At 41.6% G+C, this 17,403-nt stretch overlaps 1 protein-coding gene across 1 annotated transcript in view; it reads left to right on the top strand.

The window, feature by feature from the left end:
• LOC111236145 (docking protein 2-like) overlaps window positions 1–17,403 on the top strand; it is a 39,214-nt gene that overhangs the window by 18,395 nt on the left and 3,416 nt on the right. Inside the window, exons 5-8 of the mRNA XM_022764767.1 lie at window positions 71–240; window positions 355–639; window positions 907–1,008; window positions 1,863–2,640. Coding sequence (XP_022620488.1) covers window positions 71–240; window positions 355–639; window positions 907–1,008; window positions 1,863–2,640 — 1,335 coding nt within the window. The remainder of the gene's footprint in view (window positions 1–70; window positions 241–354; window positions 640–906; window positions 1,009–1,862; window positions 2,641–17,403) is intronic.

Genomic DNA, 17,403 nt, shown 5'->3' with positions numbered 1-17,403 from the left:
TGTGTGTGTGTGTGTGTGTGTGTGTGTGTGTGTGCGTGTGTGTGCGTGTGTGCGTGCGTGCGTGTGTCAGTGCGTGACTTCAGGGTGTGTGTTCGGAGGACGGAGGCGTCTGAGCGCTGCAGACTGAAAGGAGACGTGTTGCTGCGAGCGGACGTAGACGCTCTTCACCTGCTGGACAAGAGCGGAGACGTCGTGTTCACCTGGCCGTACAGATACCTGAGGCGCTTCGGACGAGACAAGGTGACACACACACACACACACACACACACACACACACACACACACACACACACACACACACACACACACACACACACACACACACCCTCCCTCTGACCTGTTTCCTGTCTTCAGTCCACCTTCTCCTTCGAGGCGGGGCGGAGGTGTGAGTCTGGCGAGGGGAGTTTTGAGTTCGACACCAAACAGGGGAACTTCCTGTTTCAGGCCGTGGAGGCGGCCATCAACCTGCAGAGGATCTCCCTCCCCCACAGGCAGACCTCCGGGGGGGGGCTGGCAAGTCCAGACATCCCCCAGGCCCTGAACCTGCCCCCGCTGCCTCTCAACACGCCGCTGGCCCACAGCAGGACGCCACCGCCGCCTCAGCCCCGAGGCCATATCCCACAACCCCCTTCTGCTCAGGTCAGCTGACATTACAGGTCATCTGTACTTGGTTTCAAAATAAAAGCAGGGCAGACAGAATGCAGTCGACAGTTTCAGAATAAAGTTTCGAACATAAAGGCAGAACTTTCAGAATAAAAGCAGGATTGTCAGAATAAACGATTTAAAAACAAATGAAGATTCGAAGGTTTCTCATTGGTCAGTTTCTTGTTGGCTGTGATGAGCTGTCAGAAACCAGCTGATGCCCAGATATGATGTTGTAGCTGATCAGCTGTTTCCTGTGCGCAGGCAGCTGACGGGGTGTACAGCATGGTGACCGAACATCACAAAGACAAAGAGAGCTCCACCCCCTCACAGCAACAACAACTACAACCACAGCGCCCCCCGCTGGTAGGACTCAGCTTTTCTACTGTACTGCAGAGGTTCTCGGTTCTCTGAGGGGAACCCAGTTCTGGTTCTGAAGTGTTTGTGACTCCAGCACGTCTCTGTTAGCAGCTGTTTGAGTCTGCAGGGACTGTATGTGGAAGTGTGCGGGTGCGTTTGTTTGTCTCACCTCGTCTGTCAGGTTTAGTCTGGACCGAACCCTCTGAGGTCAAAGGTACTTGCATGTGACATCATACCCATGTGTTTTACATCACAGTTTTCAGAACGATCTCAGATCTTTCTTAATGAGCGCTGTGTAAACAGGTGATCAACAGGTCATCAGGTCCTTTGATCCAAATGCTGAAAATTTGAAGCCTGTTTTTTTTAAATTCTTCAAACCTTGACTGATGTGGAGGAATTGAAACGTGTTCACCAAAGTCTTAGGTTCAATAAAATAATGCAACATGTGAGTAAATAGTAATTAAATGTGTAATAAATGCCGAGTGATTGATTTCATTCATCAGGATCCTCGTTATCTTCATCAGGACAGAGGCTCCTCCTCCTAAACAGGCTCAGCTCACTAACACAAACAAATAAACAACATAAACACTCAGACATCATTTTATATTTTACTATAATGATAAACAGTCAGTTACTGCGGCATTAACACGTGATGATGTCATAGCTGATACCTGGGTTTGGTTATTATTTATATATAGTATAATGTAGTTTAGTTTAGTATAGTTATATAGTTTCCTGGTTGGTCAGACCACAGCTCCATCTGCTGGACGCTGTCAGCTGTTACAGTGATGGTGAACACAGGGACTGATATGACTGATAAAGGTTATTGATCACTGATCGCTCTCCTGTTGTGTTTTCAGTCTCGTCTGGAGCCTCCAGTCGACAAAGCTCTGACCGGAGTGAAGAGTCTGACCCTGGACACCCGCGGCGTCCCCGCCCCCCGCAAGAACCAGGTCAAGATGATCTCCAGCTGCCCTCTGCCCCACGCCGAACCCGGCCCCAACCCGGCCCCGGGCCCCGGCTCCGCCCCCACCCACAACTCCCGCCTCAGCCCCAAACTGAGCTCCAACCAAATGTACTCCCAGATCACGCTGCCGGGGAGTGGCGAGCGAGGCACCCTGAGGGAGAGGAGGGAGAGAGGGAACAGCCTGGCTCCCCCCTGCACCCCTCCTCAGATCACCCCCCCGGAGCCGGAGTACTCCCTCCCCTTTGATACCATCAATAAGAACATGATGGCGGACATCCTGAGCTCGCATCCTGCCCGAGGCTGTGAGTCCAGTGGCGACCCGCTCTACGACAGCATCGACGAGATGAAGATCAGAAACGTCTTCCTGAGCGACGCCGACGCCCTCGGACCAACGTACGGGAAGGTGGAGCACATCTACGACGAGCCTGAAGGCTGCGCCGCCACCGCCGGCGCCTCTGGAGGGCAGAAGTCCACCGGCCCCCCCTCAGTGTACGACGACCCCGAGGAAATGAGAGGAGACGCCTGGAGGATCATGGGTACGGCCGCTGACCCCAAAGGTCACGAGTACCCATACAACCCCCGGGTGGACGACTACGCCGTGCCCAAACGACCCCAGAGGGCGATCCACGTCACCAATGAAGAAGAAGAAGAAGACAACGAGGAGCAGCAGCAGGAGGAAGAGGAGGAGGAGGAGGAGGAAGAGGAGGAGCGGAGGGATTCACCGTACAACAACGTCATGGTGAAGATGATGTAACGACAGCACATGACTGATCAATATTTAATCAATAATCAATGATGGAGGTTCAGACTCTGTCATGAAGCATCGGTCGATTTCAGAGCTGCAAACATTTAATCTGTCACTTCAAATTTCATTATTCAGAACTTTTCTCTTTTCATCTTTTTTAAACTTCTCAACTTTGAAAATGAAGGAAACGATCGAGACTTCAGAATAAGAGTCAAATATGAACCAGACACAGTCTGCTGGTCCCACTGGGAACACTGGGAACACTGGGAACACTGGAACACTGGTCCCACTGGGAACACTGGGAACACTGGGAACACTGGAACACTGGTCCCACTGGGAACACTGGGAACACTGGGAACACTGGAACACTGGTCCCACTGGGAACACTGGGAACAGTGGAACACTGGTCCCACTGGGAACACTGGAACACTGGGAACACTGGGAACACTGGAACACTGGTCCCACTGGGAACACTGGAACACTGGTCCCACTGGGAACACTGGGAACAGTGGACACTGGGAACACTGGTCCCACTGGGAACACTGGGAACAGTGGAACACTGGTCCCACTGGGAACACTGGAACACTGGGAACACTGGCAACACTGGAACACTGGTCCCACTGGGAACACTGGAACACTGGTCCCACTGGGAACACTGGGAACAGTGGACACTGGGAACACTGGTCCCACTGGGAACACTGGGAACAGTGGAACACTGGTCCCACTGGGAACACTGGTCCCACTGGGAACACTGGGAACAGTGGACACTGGGAACACTGGAACACTGGTCCCACTGGGAACACTGGAACACTGGGAACACTGGTCCCACTGGGAACACTGGGAACACTGGAACACTGGGAACACTGGGAACACTGGGAACACTGGGAACACTGGGAACACTGGGAACACTGGGAACACTGGGAACACTGGGAACACTGGGAACACTGGGAACACTGGGAACACTGGGAACACTGGGAACACTGGGAACACTGGGAACACTGGGAACACTGGGAACACTGGGAACACTGGGAACACTGGGAACACTGGGAACACTGGGAACACTGGGAACACTGGGAACACTGGGAACACTGGGAACACTGGGAACACTGGGAACACTGGGAACACTGGGAACACTGGGAACACTGGGAACACTGGGAACACTGGGAACACTGGGAACATGAAGCTGCTGGTTGTGTTTCCAGTATTGATGTGTCAGGTCTGGTGTGTGAACAGGTGTGTGAACAGGTGTGTACCAGGTGTGAACAGGTGTGTGAACAGGTGTGTACCAGGTGTGAACAGGTGTGTGAACAGGTGTGTGAACAGGTGTGTGAACAGGTGTGTACCAGGTGTGAACAGGTGTGTGAACAGGTGTGTGAACAGGTGTGTACCAGGTGTGAACAGGTGTGTGAACAGGTGTGTGAACAGGTGTGTACCAGTGTGTGAACAGGTGTGTACCAGGTGTGAATTGAACCTGTGTTCGACTTTCCTGTTTCCACCGGTGACGTTCATTCAGACTCAAACCTGCTCACAGTTTGTCACAGGGAGGTTTGATTGAGTTGATTTTTGTGATCATCATTGATCATCATTGATCATCTCATGATGCAGCAGACACCTGAGACTCTCCCTGCTGATGCATTCAGGGACAATCCAACATCTGAGGTTTGATACAAAACTTTTCACACAGCAGCCATGTTGGTCGACCTCGACTCAGCACAAAAACAAGAACAGCAAAGACATAAAATCACAGTGTCAATAAAAGGAGAAAAGACGGAAGAAGACAAATATAAAGGTCACTTGATTGTTTTTTTGTCTGATTTTCTGAGAGTCCCCTGAAGGCTCCATGACAGCCAATGTAAAGTTCTCAGATGTCCGAGTGTCTGTAAATGCACCACATGGACAGAGTTGAAACTTTTATTTTCATGTCAGAATGTTGGAGGTCATTTGATGGATGTGACCTCAGATCCAGCAGGGGGCAGCAGAGCTCACAACATCTGGTTATCACTGATGTTCATCAACTGTCAACATCTGCATCATCTTCTTCTTCATCAGATCAAACTGAACTGTGACTTCAGGCGCAAACATCAGTGTGAGATCAAACCTTTAACATCCTCTGAGTGTGTGTGGTGCATTCAGGGTGTGTGTTGTTTCCTCTCTGAGTGTTTGTGGTGCGTTCAGGGTGTGTACAGATGTTTGTGAAGAAGCAGCCTGTCAGTCTGAATTAAATCCTCATTTATTTTATTTTTACTTTATTTTTTTTATCTCATTATCTGAACTTCAGTTTTATTTCACTGATGTGCAGAGTGATGTCAGAGGCTTTACTGCTGTCGGTCAGCAGGGGGCGCTGCTGTCTGCTGATGAAGTATCTGCAGACTGGAGCAGTGAGGACGAAGTGTTTCTCCACCTGTGAAGCTGTAAACTCTTCATCTGTAACTTCTGCCTCTCAGTCATTTTCTTTTCAAATGTTTTATTATTCAAAAGATTTTCATCTGGATAAAATGTTTAAATATTGAAAATATGAGAATCATAACTTAGTAAATTATGAACAATAAAAATAAATGCAAAGGGAATTAAACGCGACATATATAAAAAAGGGTGATGAAAAAAAGAAAAGTATTTTAAAAGGACAAAAACAAACTATTAACTTATTTCAAATGTTTTATTGAGCAAAAGGAAATCGTACATGAATTGTACCAGTGCTCGTTTTCATATAGAAAAGGGTCATAAAACATTTATATGTACATGTTATAAACAACAACACATTTATAAAAATATGATATGACGGTGTAAGGACTGTCCACGGTGAACAAGTGAAAGAAAAAGAAAATAAAGAAATAAAACACAAATAAATCAGAACTCAAATAATTCAGTATTTCCAAGAAGTGAAACTTGATCAAAATAAATGTGTCATTCATTTTACATGAGCAGATAGAAATCTCCTCAAGGTTTGACTTCTGTTCATGGGACAATCATATGTGGCAGAAATATTCCCCAGAATGAAACGGATGTCCTTAAACTTTCAACCAAAATCATGAGTTTTACTTTTCAAGATTCTACCATCAAATTTCCCGCTCAAAATGGAGGGTCCTGCAGATTTATTACTTCCATAACGCATCCAAATATTATCACCTCGTTGGTTCTTCCAGAAATTATAATCCGATATTAACGCGTGTCTCTTGTAAAAAGTAAAAATCCGCCTTAAATTTCTTACAAAATAAAGAAATAGCATTTCTTTCTCCAGATCTCTGATGTCTGACATTCAAGGAACAAACTGATAGAGACAAGTTCTCAACAGTTGAACTTACCTCAGCATATCGAAACTGTTCACATGCATCGGCTTCGTCTCTCTACACTATAACAGTGGTTCCCCACCTGTGGGCCGGGTCCCGCTGCTGGGCCGCAGAGGTACTACAAGTGGAACAACTATCATTTCGGTGAAAAGATGAAATTTTAAAATATAAATAATGTTTTTGAATGTTTTTGAAAATGAATTTTCTTTAAAAACATTGAAGTGCTTGTTTCCTGTCGGTTCGAATCACTGCTCAGACAAAAGACACGACGTAGCGCGGGATCATGGGAGTTGTTGTCCTTCAGTGTCGGTGGGTCAGGAGGTTTTGACCAGCAGCTGAATTCTCCACAGAGGTGTCTTCCTGTCCCCAGACAGACCAGCTGATCCAAACCAGTAACAACTCTGATGAAACTAATTCACCTTTAAAGCTGCTGTTACACCTCACACCCTCAGGCAGGCTGCACCCAGTCCTGGATCAGGTCTACAGGACCTGGATCAGCTCTCCTGTAGACCTGATCCAGGTCCTGTAGACCAGGTCTCCAGGTCTACAGCTCCACTGTGTTTCAAGCTGCTACAGAAACGACGTCTGACATCATACTGATGATGTTTGTTGTTGTTTGTTGTTGTTGACAGGAAGAGGTCGACCATGTTTATTTCATGAACATCTGTAAGTCTTTGTTCTGTGTGTTAATGGATGGGCCATACACACACACACACACACACACACACAGTCATAATTAAACAGAGTAGAGATGGCTCTTTATTCATTATAGATACAGAAACCATTAAGAACCGACCAATCAGAGGCCGTAACTAACTCCATTCAACCAATCAGGCGTTAACAGCTGAGGCCTGGTTCAACAAAGCCAGGATCCTGAAATATATGTTCATATAAGTAAAATCATATACGTACATATATGTATATGCAGCCTATGTTTGTACAAATTAAGTAAGAAATTGGAACAATTTGATACAAACATGTATGTCTGTATTGTTTTATATTTTACATGTTACATAAATATATCCATCACAAGCCTGTCGGTATATGTTGATATTATATATGGAAGTATAAAGGTTTTGTTTAAAATGAATGAGAAATTAATTTTAAAATATCATATATAAACATATGGAATTAAACTTAATGTTACTTATTTAGGAATAAGTTAAGCTTAGATTTTACTCTGGGTTTTTACTGTATGTTAGAAACTTGTATCTTCATATATCAGAGAGCTGACAGATGTATATATGTGATAATAATTGATCCCCTTACAGGGACATATATGTCATTTTTTACATTTCTGTATGGATTCACTGCAACAACATTAAACCTCCTGTCACTGGCTTCGAGAAAACATTTTAAATATTGTTTAAGATCATTTTGTTCGTTGTATGTATATGTATCTATCATTCTGATTTGTCGGCCATCTAAGTCTCCTAACATGACTATTAACACATTGTTTGTGAAGAACATGTCAGTTCTTTGTATTAATCTTGAAAGTGATTGGAAATGTCAGTGTTTGTCTCATCAACAATATTTTTAATCCAGATATCATTAAATAATGTTTTATTTTTTAATCTACTATTTTTATTGTTCCACATTAAACATGAGTTTATAAATAAATAACCAGGACATTAATGTTTGTTTATAGTAGTTCTTTATTGGCCGTCATTTATATTCCACTGTAGTGATGGAAGAAGCCTCGACAACACGTGTTCCATCACACACTGCTTTTAAATAACGGCCTTTATTCCTCCAGACAAAATGTAAACTGAGTGTGGAAACTCTGCTGCATGACTGACACACACACACACACACACACACACACACACGTACTTACTAATACATATACACTTACACACACTAATACATCACTGACCCCCCAGGACACAGCGGGCTACAAAGACGTCCCAGCATGCATCTCTCTGTACGCCTTCCTACACACTCACAGAAAGAGCATCAGAGTGTGTGTGTGTGTGTGTGTGTGGACGCACTGGCCTGGAAGCTGAAGGAAACCCTCTCCTCATGACGCCCAACACCAGAGAGATAAAGAGGTGATGTCACACATGTCCTACTTCATGTTCACAGCTGAGCTCAGCTACAAGGAGGAGAAAGTGATGTCATACAGGCAGAAAAGCTAACGCACAGATGCTAACAGCAAGAAGCTAACAGACAGAAGCTAAAAGCAAGAAGCTCGTGGACAGAAGCTAACTGGAAGAAACTAATGGACAAAATATTTTTAAACAATTTCACCCCTAAAGTGGAACGTACCATTTCTTAAGCTTCACATCAGTTAAACGTCGCTTCCTGTGGTGTGAACTTAGTGATTTTATTGCTAGAGTTAGCCTGAGTCTCTGTTCTGCACAAATAACAATGAACCATGAAAGTCCAGCGTCTAACAGTGTACGCTTTCTGAAGCAGTGCTCCTTGATGTGACGGGAACAGTGTAGTGTTTGAACACTGGAGGGAAATGACCCTGAAGTATCTGAGTAGCAGCCATGATGAGAGCTGAGGGAAGGAGCTGAGGGAAGGAGCTGAGGGAAGGAGCTGAGGGAAGGAGCTGCGGTGGAAAAGTCAGAATGACCTCCTCTCTGACCTCGTCTCCTCGACCTCCATGGAAAACGTCCTGAGGTCAAAGACGTGAAGGGGAAAGAATGTGACTGAACTCACACTGAGATTTATTTAGACTGACTTCATTTCTAACACCTGGAGGATCAATCCTCCTTTAACCACAGAAACAAATTTACAGAAAAATTACAGCTGTTTTAAGTAAAATTAACATTAGTGTAACAAGAGTAAATCTGTTGTTGGCCTCGTCTGGGTGGATGACTTTTATTTTGAAAAACTGGTGCTACAGCAGGTGGACTGAGTTTCTCTGGAGAACTGGAACCAGTTCACATCTGGAAACTGGACTGATGTGAACACACCTGTTCATGGTTTGACTCAGTCTGTGGACGTGTGTTGAAACAGACCAAAGCTATGACATCATTGTGTGTGTGTGCGTGTGTGCGCGTGTGTGTGCATGTGTGTGCACTGTAAAAAAAAAAAACAAAAAAAAAAAACATAAAAAAACGGGCCAAATGACTGGCAAAATTAAAGTAAAATATCCTAATTCAAATAAACGGAAAGGTTCATTAATATTTCTACAGAGAAAAACTGTTATTTTACAGATTTTTCCTAAATGATTATGATCAAACACCTTCAATAAAGTGACGCCACTAAAGTTTCTGCAGAGAAACTTTTTCCTAATAATAAAATTAAGTGTCAATCAATGAAATATTAACACAAGCTTAATATTGTAAAGTAAATCTTTTGTTTTGGAAGACAAAGTAAAAAATACTGTGTAAAACAGATTAACATCATCTCAAACTTCAACTTCTCTGTCTCATGAAATATAATATACTGAAGAAATGCAAATTAAACTGTTAAGTCTCTGTATGTAGTCTTTCAACTAAAGTGGGGTTAGAAACTTAATTACAAATAACATACGCACCACTATTGACTTTATAACACTTTTATTTAATATATTCAGATGTAAATTTACAATATCAACCAATTATTCACAAATAGTTCTTCAGAGCCCCGGGATGATCTGAAGAACTAAAACTGGCATTTCTCCATTGGTCTATGGTGTTCGTTGCCTGTTAAGGTTCCTATATCGTGAGGAGGTTATGGATTGTCACCTCTTGAAAGAGGGGGGGCTGTGGAGTGCACGTGTAGGGGGGTCGCGCTGTTCGTTTTTAGCTTGTTATCTTCCAATTCATGTCTTGTTTCCACAGTATTCTGCCATATAGTTCTGACAACATATGTGGACAAAACATTATAACTGTCTAATGACTTCATTATTTTTTGTTACCATTATTTAATAACGCTTAAACAATTGTTTATATTTAAATGATCTGTACTGACAAAGAATGCTCTGACCTTCTGTGGCTGCTTTCTAAATGGTTCCACTCCGACTACAATCATTCAAACAAGTGAAGTCTCTCATACTTCTATCAAACAATTCTGGTCTTGTGTTTTAAACAGACACGTGCTGTGCACGACCACTCTGTGTATACGGAGACGGATACTGACTATTGTGGCCTGACTAATATATTGTGCCATTTACTGAAGACCAGGGTTGTTTTCTGTTGGTCAATTTAAACATCGTGCTAATTTAAACAAGGTGTAGCACTGGAATGGGAAAATGAACAACTGCCATGAAAGTCTGGCAAAACAGTTATGATGAACTGTATATATTATGTTACTTGTATAGAAGCACAGGAGAACTTAACATAAACTTGGATTCCTTCATTCTATGGTTGTATTTGCTTGGTATTAACTGAACTAACACATTATTGATCAAGGACAGAATCAGCCTAAATTGACTAACAGCAATAGGGATCAAACAGATTTTTTCAGGGCTTGATTCCTGATTATTAGTAATCATAAGAGACAGAAATATTCTAGCGCGAGCCAACACAAAAACTACTGCTACATAAAGACACTCACCATGGCTTTAAGTTTTCTATATTTTCTATTATTTTGTCCACCCATTTATATCAACAAAGCATGGCTAAAATACAAGAAAACACCATGTATCAACAGTAATAATCTTCATGAAGTATGATTTATTCTAGCAGGGACTGTTGTATAACTATATCAAGTTTTAGCTAGATGTTCCTAATAAGAAAATTGTCAGGGTTGTACATTAAATAATTATCAGCTGTGTGCACAGGCTGCAAAGAGCCTGACTGGAATGAACTGATTTGCTCTTGTTGCTGTTTTCTCACCTGGGAACTGAGTACTGTGGGGCTCCCCTGGCAGCCTAAAGATGTTGTTTAATACTTTTATCATATATTATTATTATCATCCCCATATAAGATGTTTTACCCTCCTCTTCCCCTTTTAAAAATGTGCCGCAGTAACACGTTTACTCAGAGTACGTCACCTTTCATTACCAGCAGTGAGTGACCGTTTACGTGCTGACGTCACTGCAGTGTCTCATCGCCAGTTTATTGCCGCTCTATATCTTTGTTTAATCCGAAATAAACGATACGAACACAAACAACGTCACCAAAACAACAGAGTAAATGTTTTCTTACCTGATATTTTTGCAGGATATAAATTCACTGAACTTCTCTTAGGTGACCAAACAGATTCCGTCCGACCTTTCCTAATATTCCAGTTCTCCATTAAAACCCTACAACTCAAATCCGCTGAAATAAGAATTTATCAGATATAAAATGAGTCCAGGAAACAGGAGACCGAGTAGCAGTGCGGAGTAGTACAGACCAGCAGCAGCACTCCCACTCAACACGTACTTTCAGATTTGATTCGTTATGTGTTTATGGTCTGAATCTCTAGTTTGAAGTTTTCTTCAAAACAACATGATGTTCATTTTTTAAATTATGGTCCTATTTAAAAGAAAATAGACGTTAAAGCAGAGTGGCTTTAGGGCGTGGCTACCGCGTCATTGACACGCAGAAGGACCTGCCTGTTAATCCGGATATGACGTCAGAGAGATGTGTCGGACATGTGACTTGTTGTGTTTTCAATTCATCAAAGTTAGCTCCAACATGTTGTTTACCGGTAAATGTCTTGTTCTGTGTTCAGTTGTTCTCAAAGACACTCAGAGGAGTCGGCGGTTCAATTATTTCCGGTAAGTACATTTTGTTTTAAGCCTGTTTCTTTGCTAGCCAAAATTAGCATCGCTGTTAATGTCACAGTTCAGGTGAGGATGCACCTTGCTAACCAAGCTAGCCAGCTAGTGCTAGCGTTAGCTGATAACCTGTGTCAACCTGGGTTAGCCCGTGGAGGTGTTCAGTCAAAGCCCAATAAAAAGGTGAATTTAATCGACGTTAACTATATCCATATTTGTTGGTTATATATATAGTGTGTGTGTGTGTTTGTGTGTGTGTGTGTGTGTGTGTACATTGAATTCTTATCACACCTCTAGTTGTTTACCCTTCTTTTCCTTGTGTTTACATGTCATAATATTCATACTGTATTTATTTTTGCATATTCATATCTATCCTCACAATTTATTATACACACACAACAGACCTGACATGTTTGAATATAAAGAACTGGTATGATCTAAAGGAATTGTCCTATCACATGTTTGTCTGTCTCAGGACCAGAAGTCCAGTCTAATCTTCACCAATGATGGACCAGCACCTGCCTTTTCTTCTGCATCTGGCCTCATCAATCATCAACCACATCACATCAACACCTTGAGGTATGATCCCTGCACGTGACAGATATTGTCTATACTGTGATCTTCTGCACATCCCCTAATCAATACCTTCTGCACATCTTGCCCAGCAGGAGTTTTGTCATTCTAAAACACTTTTGTACATAGTTGTATAGTATTTTTATTTTTTTATATATGTATATTTGAGTGTTGCAGTATTTTACTTTTTTATTATTTCTTATGAATATATTAATTGGATACTACATGAAGCCAAATATAATAATATAATAAAGTTAAAACCTACTTGACAATAAACCTTATTTCCTGAGTCTGCCTTTGTGATGTCATCATCCCTTCCTCATGCTGCTATAGCCTGCCAAGGACCACCCATGTGTCCTGCAGTATCCCCTTTCCTTCATAAATCTGCAACTGTATGACACTGAGGTTACAAGTAGAATTCAGATCCTATTTTCACACCTGAATTTAAATTCTACTTGACAGAAGCTCCAACTCTTCTAGTGTCTTTGTGTTGCCTCACCACTAATGTGTTTGTTTATTTATATATATGAATCTGTTCTACAAATTCTTCACATGTATCATTTGTTCAGATTTATTCATTAAGTCTTGTTTTTATTACAGTATATGCTAAATGAGGTTTAAGTGGATGATTGATATTTTATGTTCTGAAGTCTTAGACTGCCTCAAACATTTCATAGTCAAAAGAGGAGCTGCTTGACATGTCCTTATTTTTCCCTTGTGTTTTCACAGGATGGCAGAATCCACCTGGGGCAAGAAAAGGTAAGTCTGTTAAAAGCAGTTTTTATTTTGTGTAATTGCATTTTCACACAGATCATAGTCTAACGTTTAAGATGAGTTAAAATGATATTCTGTTTATTACATTTAAGTTGTGGTCATATCGAATGCATCAGAAAACAATGTGGATGTGATTATTAATATTTGGCTTGAATATTACAATTAAAATACTTGTTTGGAAACTTGCTGTGTCTGATTTGTTGTTAAGGAACTTATTGTGAACTGTTGTTGGCTGTAGCTATACGTGTCCAGGCTCAAATTAGGGTCAAAATGATTTTGAGCTTGAAAAGTGATGTTCACAAATAATTCCAATGATTGTCGTTGTAAATCAACCTTTGTAAACCTGTAAAATAAATCTGCACGAGAAATTCAAGTTTGTGCATGTGAAACAATTGCGCTTGTGTCAAAGAGATTTATATTTGTTGAAAATCTGAATCAAAACTCCACAAACGATCAGTGTTGAGGTTGAACAAAGACACAGGAAAAGAAGAAAAGCTTTTGTGGACATCTGTAGAGATAAAGAGCAGAAAACTGTAAAACTCTGGTCAAAAGGTCCCACAGTGACACTGAAGTGACAAGGATCAAACTTTACACTTGTCAGTGTCTCACACTGGGAATGTTGCTCACTGGGTTTACAGTTTTCTGCTCTTTATCTCTACAGATGTCCACAAAAGCTTTTCTTCTTTTCCTGTGTCTTTGTTCAACCTCACCACTGATCAGTTTTGATTCACACTGTCTTAACAAATACAAATCTCTTTGTCACAAGCACAATTTATTTTCACATGCACAAATTTGAATTTCTCATGCAGATTCATTTTCCAGGTTTACAAAGTTTGATTTACAACGACAACTTTACAAGCTCAAAATCATTTTGAGCCCAATTTGAACCGGGGGCTAAGTCGTTCAGACAAGGCCGCAACTGGGGGCGCGAGCTAGCCGCCATCTCCGTTAGCATTAGCATTTATTTATTTATTTTCTTTATTGGTGAATAAAACATGGACAGGACAGAAGAGGGGGCGGGGCTAGCGAGGTAGCATTAGCAGCTAGCATTAGCTTTTTTTTTTCTCCTTTTTAATTGGTGAAAAAAACAGAACAGAGGGTCGGGGCTAGCTTGCTAGCATTTGCATTAGCCCTGATCATCAGGATTAGCTTCTTTTGTACAATAATAACATTGATTACAATTACAATGCTAACAGTGATATACATGGCAGCAATGCGCATGTGCGTGTACAGTATATATACCCCTCCCCCATTTTCATTAGCTGTAGCATTAGCAGCTAGCATTAGCATTAGCAGCTGGCTTGCTGGCATTTTTCATTGATGAATGAATTTAACAATTTCATTATAAGATTTGAAAATGAAAGTGGGGGTTCTACTTTGCTATCATTAGCATTAGCTTTTTTTTTTTTAATTGGTGAAAAAATACAGGGACAAACTGCATTCAGTTGGAGTATTCATAGATCTCAAAAAACTTTTGATACAATTAATCATAACATATTAATCAATAAACTTGAACGGTACGGGATCAGGGGGTTAGTATTGCACTGGGTGAGAAGTTATTTAAGTAACAGAAAACAATTTGTGAAGTTGGGGGAACATTCATCGTCATGCTTGGACATTGCTTGTGGCGTCCCACAGGGGTCAGTATTAGGTCCAACACTATTTATACTTTACATAAATGACATATGCAAAGTTTCATGAACATTAAAATTAGTGTTATTTGCAGATGACACTAGTATTTTTTGTTCTGGCGGGGATTCACATGAGCTACTGGGGAGGATTACCACTGAAATGTGCAAACTGAAAATGTGGTTTGACAGAAACGAATTATCGTTAAACTTAAGTAAAACCAAATTCATGTTATTCGGCAACTGCAATAAGAATACACAAGTACAGTTACAAATAGATGGGGTGGACGTTGAAAGAGTATATGAAAACGAGTTTCTTGGGGTAACAATTGATGATGAAATAAACTGGAAGTCTCATATAAAACATGTACAAAGCAAACTGTCAAGAAGCATTTCAGTTCTGAGCAAAGCAAAACACATTCTGGACCACAAATCACTCCACATTCTCTACTGTTCACTGATTTTACCATATTTACAACACTGTGCAGAGGTTTGGGGCAATACTTATAAATGTACAATACAATCTCTATCCATACTGCAGAAAAGAGCCATAAGAATAATTCATAATACCGGTTATAGAGATCACACAAATTCACTATTCTTAAAATCAAAAACATAAAAATTCACTGACCTGGTTCATTTCCAAACAGCACAAATTATGTACAAAGCAATAAACAATCTACTTCCTGGAAATATTCAAAAATTGTTTTTTTACAGAGTTGGGGGTTATAATCTGAGGCGTGAGTTCAACTTAAAACATCCGCGGGCACGTACAACACTAAAAAGTTTTTGTCTGTCAGTTTGTGGAATGAGGCTGTGGAACAGACTGAGTGTGGAGCTCAGGCAATGTCCAAGCATGATCCAGTTTAAAAAGCGGTACAAACACATGGTTTTCACGAGGTACAGGGAGGAAGAAGGGCTTTAATAATCAGGTGTTTTCATAAATGATAAATGTTTATGTATTTGTTTATTTAATCTATTAATAATCTACTAATCTTATTTTCTACTTCTTTTTTTTTTTATGTAAATATATATGTTTGGGGAGAAAGATAGATAGTTGAGTAGTGGAGAAGGGGTAGGTTTAAATAAGCATATGCTTCATCCTACTCCTTTTCGGACATGTTGGGTTCACATTATTATTTTTGTTTTGACTATTGTTATTGGATTTGTTTGTTTTTTAGTTTACTTTGTTGTGTTACTCTCACATGTTCAAAATAAACTAAATAAACTAAACTAAAAAAAAGGCGACATGGGGGGTAGCTTATTAGCATTAGCAGCTAGCTTGCTTGCATTGTTCATTGACGAATGAATTTAACAATTACATAAGAATGGAAAATAACAAGTGGGGGGGGTAGTTAGCATCTTCATTGGTGACAAACAGAAGGTGACACAGAAAACATTTTAACCATGAAGCAAGATAGACAAGTGACAAAGTGTATATGGAGTGACATTTTGTTTGTGATTGTATATAATAATGATGACAATAATATATTGCAATAATTGATAATGGCAGCAATGAACATGTGCACGTACAGTACATAGAGCTGCCCTCATTTTCATTAGCGCTACCATTAGCAGCTAGCTTGCTGGCATTGTTCATTGATGAATGAATTTAATGATTTCATTATAAAATTGCAAAATGACAAGTGGGGGGGCTAGTTTTCTAGCATTAGCAGCTAGCCTTAGTATTAGCAGCTAGCTTGCTGGCATTGTTCATCGATGAATGAATTTAAGGATAGACTGCAGAATAATACAATGTAAAAAAAGTGAGAACTTTCTAAATGCACTGATTGATCTGTCCAACAGCCATCTCTAGTTTTCTTTCCCAGCAGGGAGTTTCTCCAGGATGAAGTTTAATTCAGGCAGTTTATGTTCTTACAGCTGCTCTCACACCACTGCTGTGTGTGTACTAAATTCACACGCAAATATTAATATTAACATGTGAAACCTTTTTGTCTCTCTCCAGGTACCAATTGGTTACCAATGTTGGTGTGTTGGCTTTCCAGGATGGCGGCCGGATTGATGACGCCACATCTTGGAGGTGGACCCCCGGAGGTTCCTGTTGTCACATTGAGGCACAGCGGTCCCAGCTGGAGGGGAAGCACAGGATGCTCGGCCTGACTGATGCAAAGGTGATCCAGAGGATCTCCTGGGAGGAGTGGAGGCTCCACTGTTGGAGGAGGACACATGGGGCAGAGGAGACGTCCTCCTCATCCAGGATCTCCACGTCACCCTGGACGTCTCTTTGCTGGATTCTCTCTGCATCCAGGACATATGGAGACACAGAGGAGCCACCAGCTGCATCCAGGACCCAGCAGGTGCAGCTGTACAGAGACTGGTAGACTGACAGAAGGGCGGGTCAGCCTTCAGGTTTCCACCTTCACCACTTCATCCCAGGTACATGCGTGTGTCTCAGAGCTTGTTATAGTATATTCTGTATTATCATTTCATGCAAACATAGAATTCAATTTTGATCCAAAACCTTTTTGCTCAAGCCAGTGCCAAGTACTTCAAGCTCCTGGCAACACCTGCCAGACAGAGCAGGAGGAAGAGCGAGGTGTCTTCCCTCCCAGAGACCAGGAGAGGCAGCCCAGGTGACAGTTCAAGGCAGCGACGGGGAAGAACACCTCCTGTCCTGGGAAGGAGAGTCTCCAGAGGTGAGAGTCACTTCAGATATCACTGTTTCCTCTAATGAATATCAGATCTATATTCACACACACTGCTCTCTGATGATCTTTCAGCTGTCTTCTTGGACTGAACTCGGGCCCTGCAAACTGGGCCAGTGT

Source organism: Seriola dumerili, unplaced genomic scaffold (assembly GCF_002260705.1).
Source record: "Seriola dumerili isolate Sdu_G_001 unplaced genomic scaffold, Sdu_1.0 BDQW01000567.1, whole genome shotgun sequence".
NCBI lineage: Eukaryota > Metazoa > Chordata > Actinopteri > Carangiformes > Carangidae > Seriola > Seriola dumerili.
The sequence above is the reverse complement of the archived record's forward strand: the minus strand, read 5'-3'. Positions and strand labels throughout refer to the sequence as shown.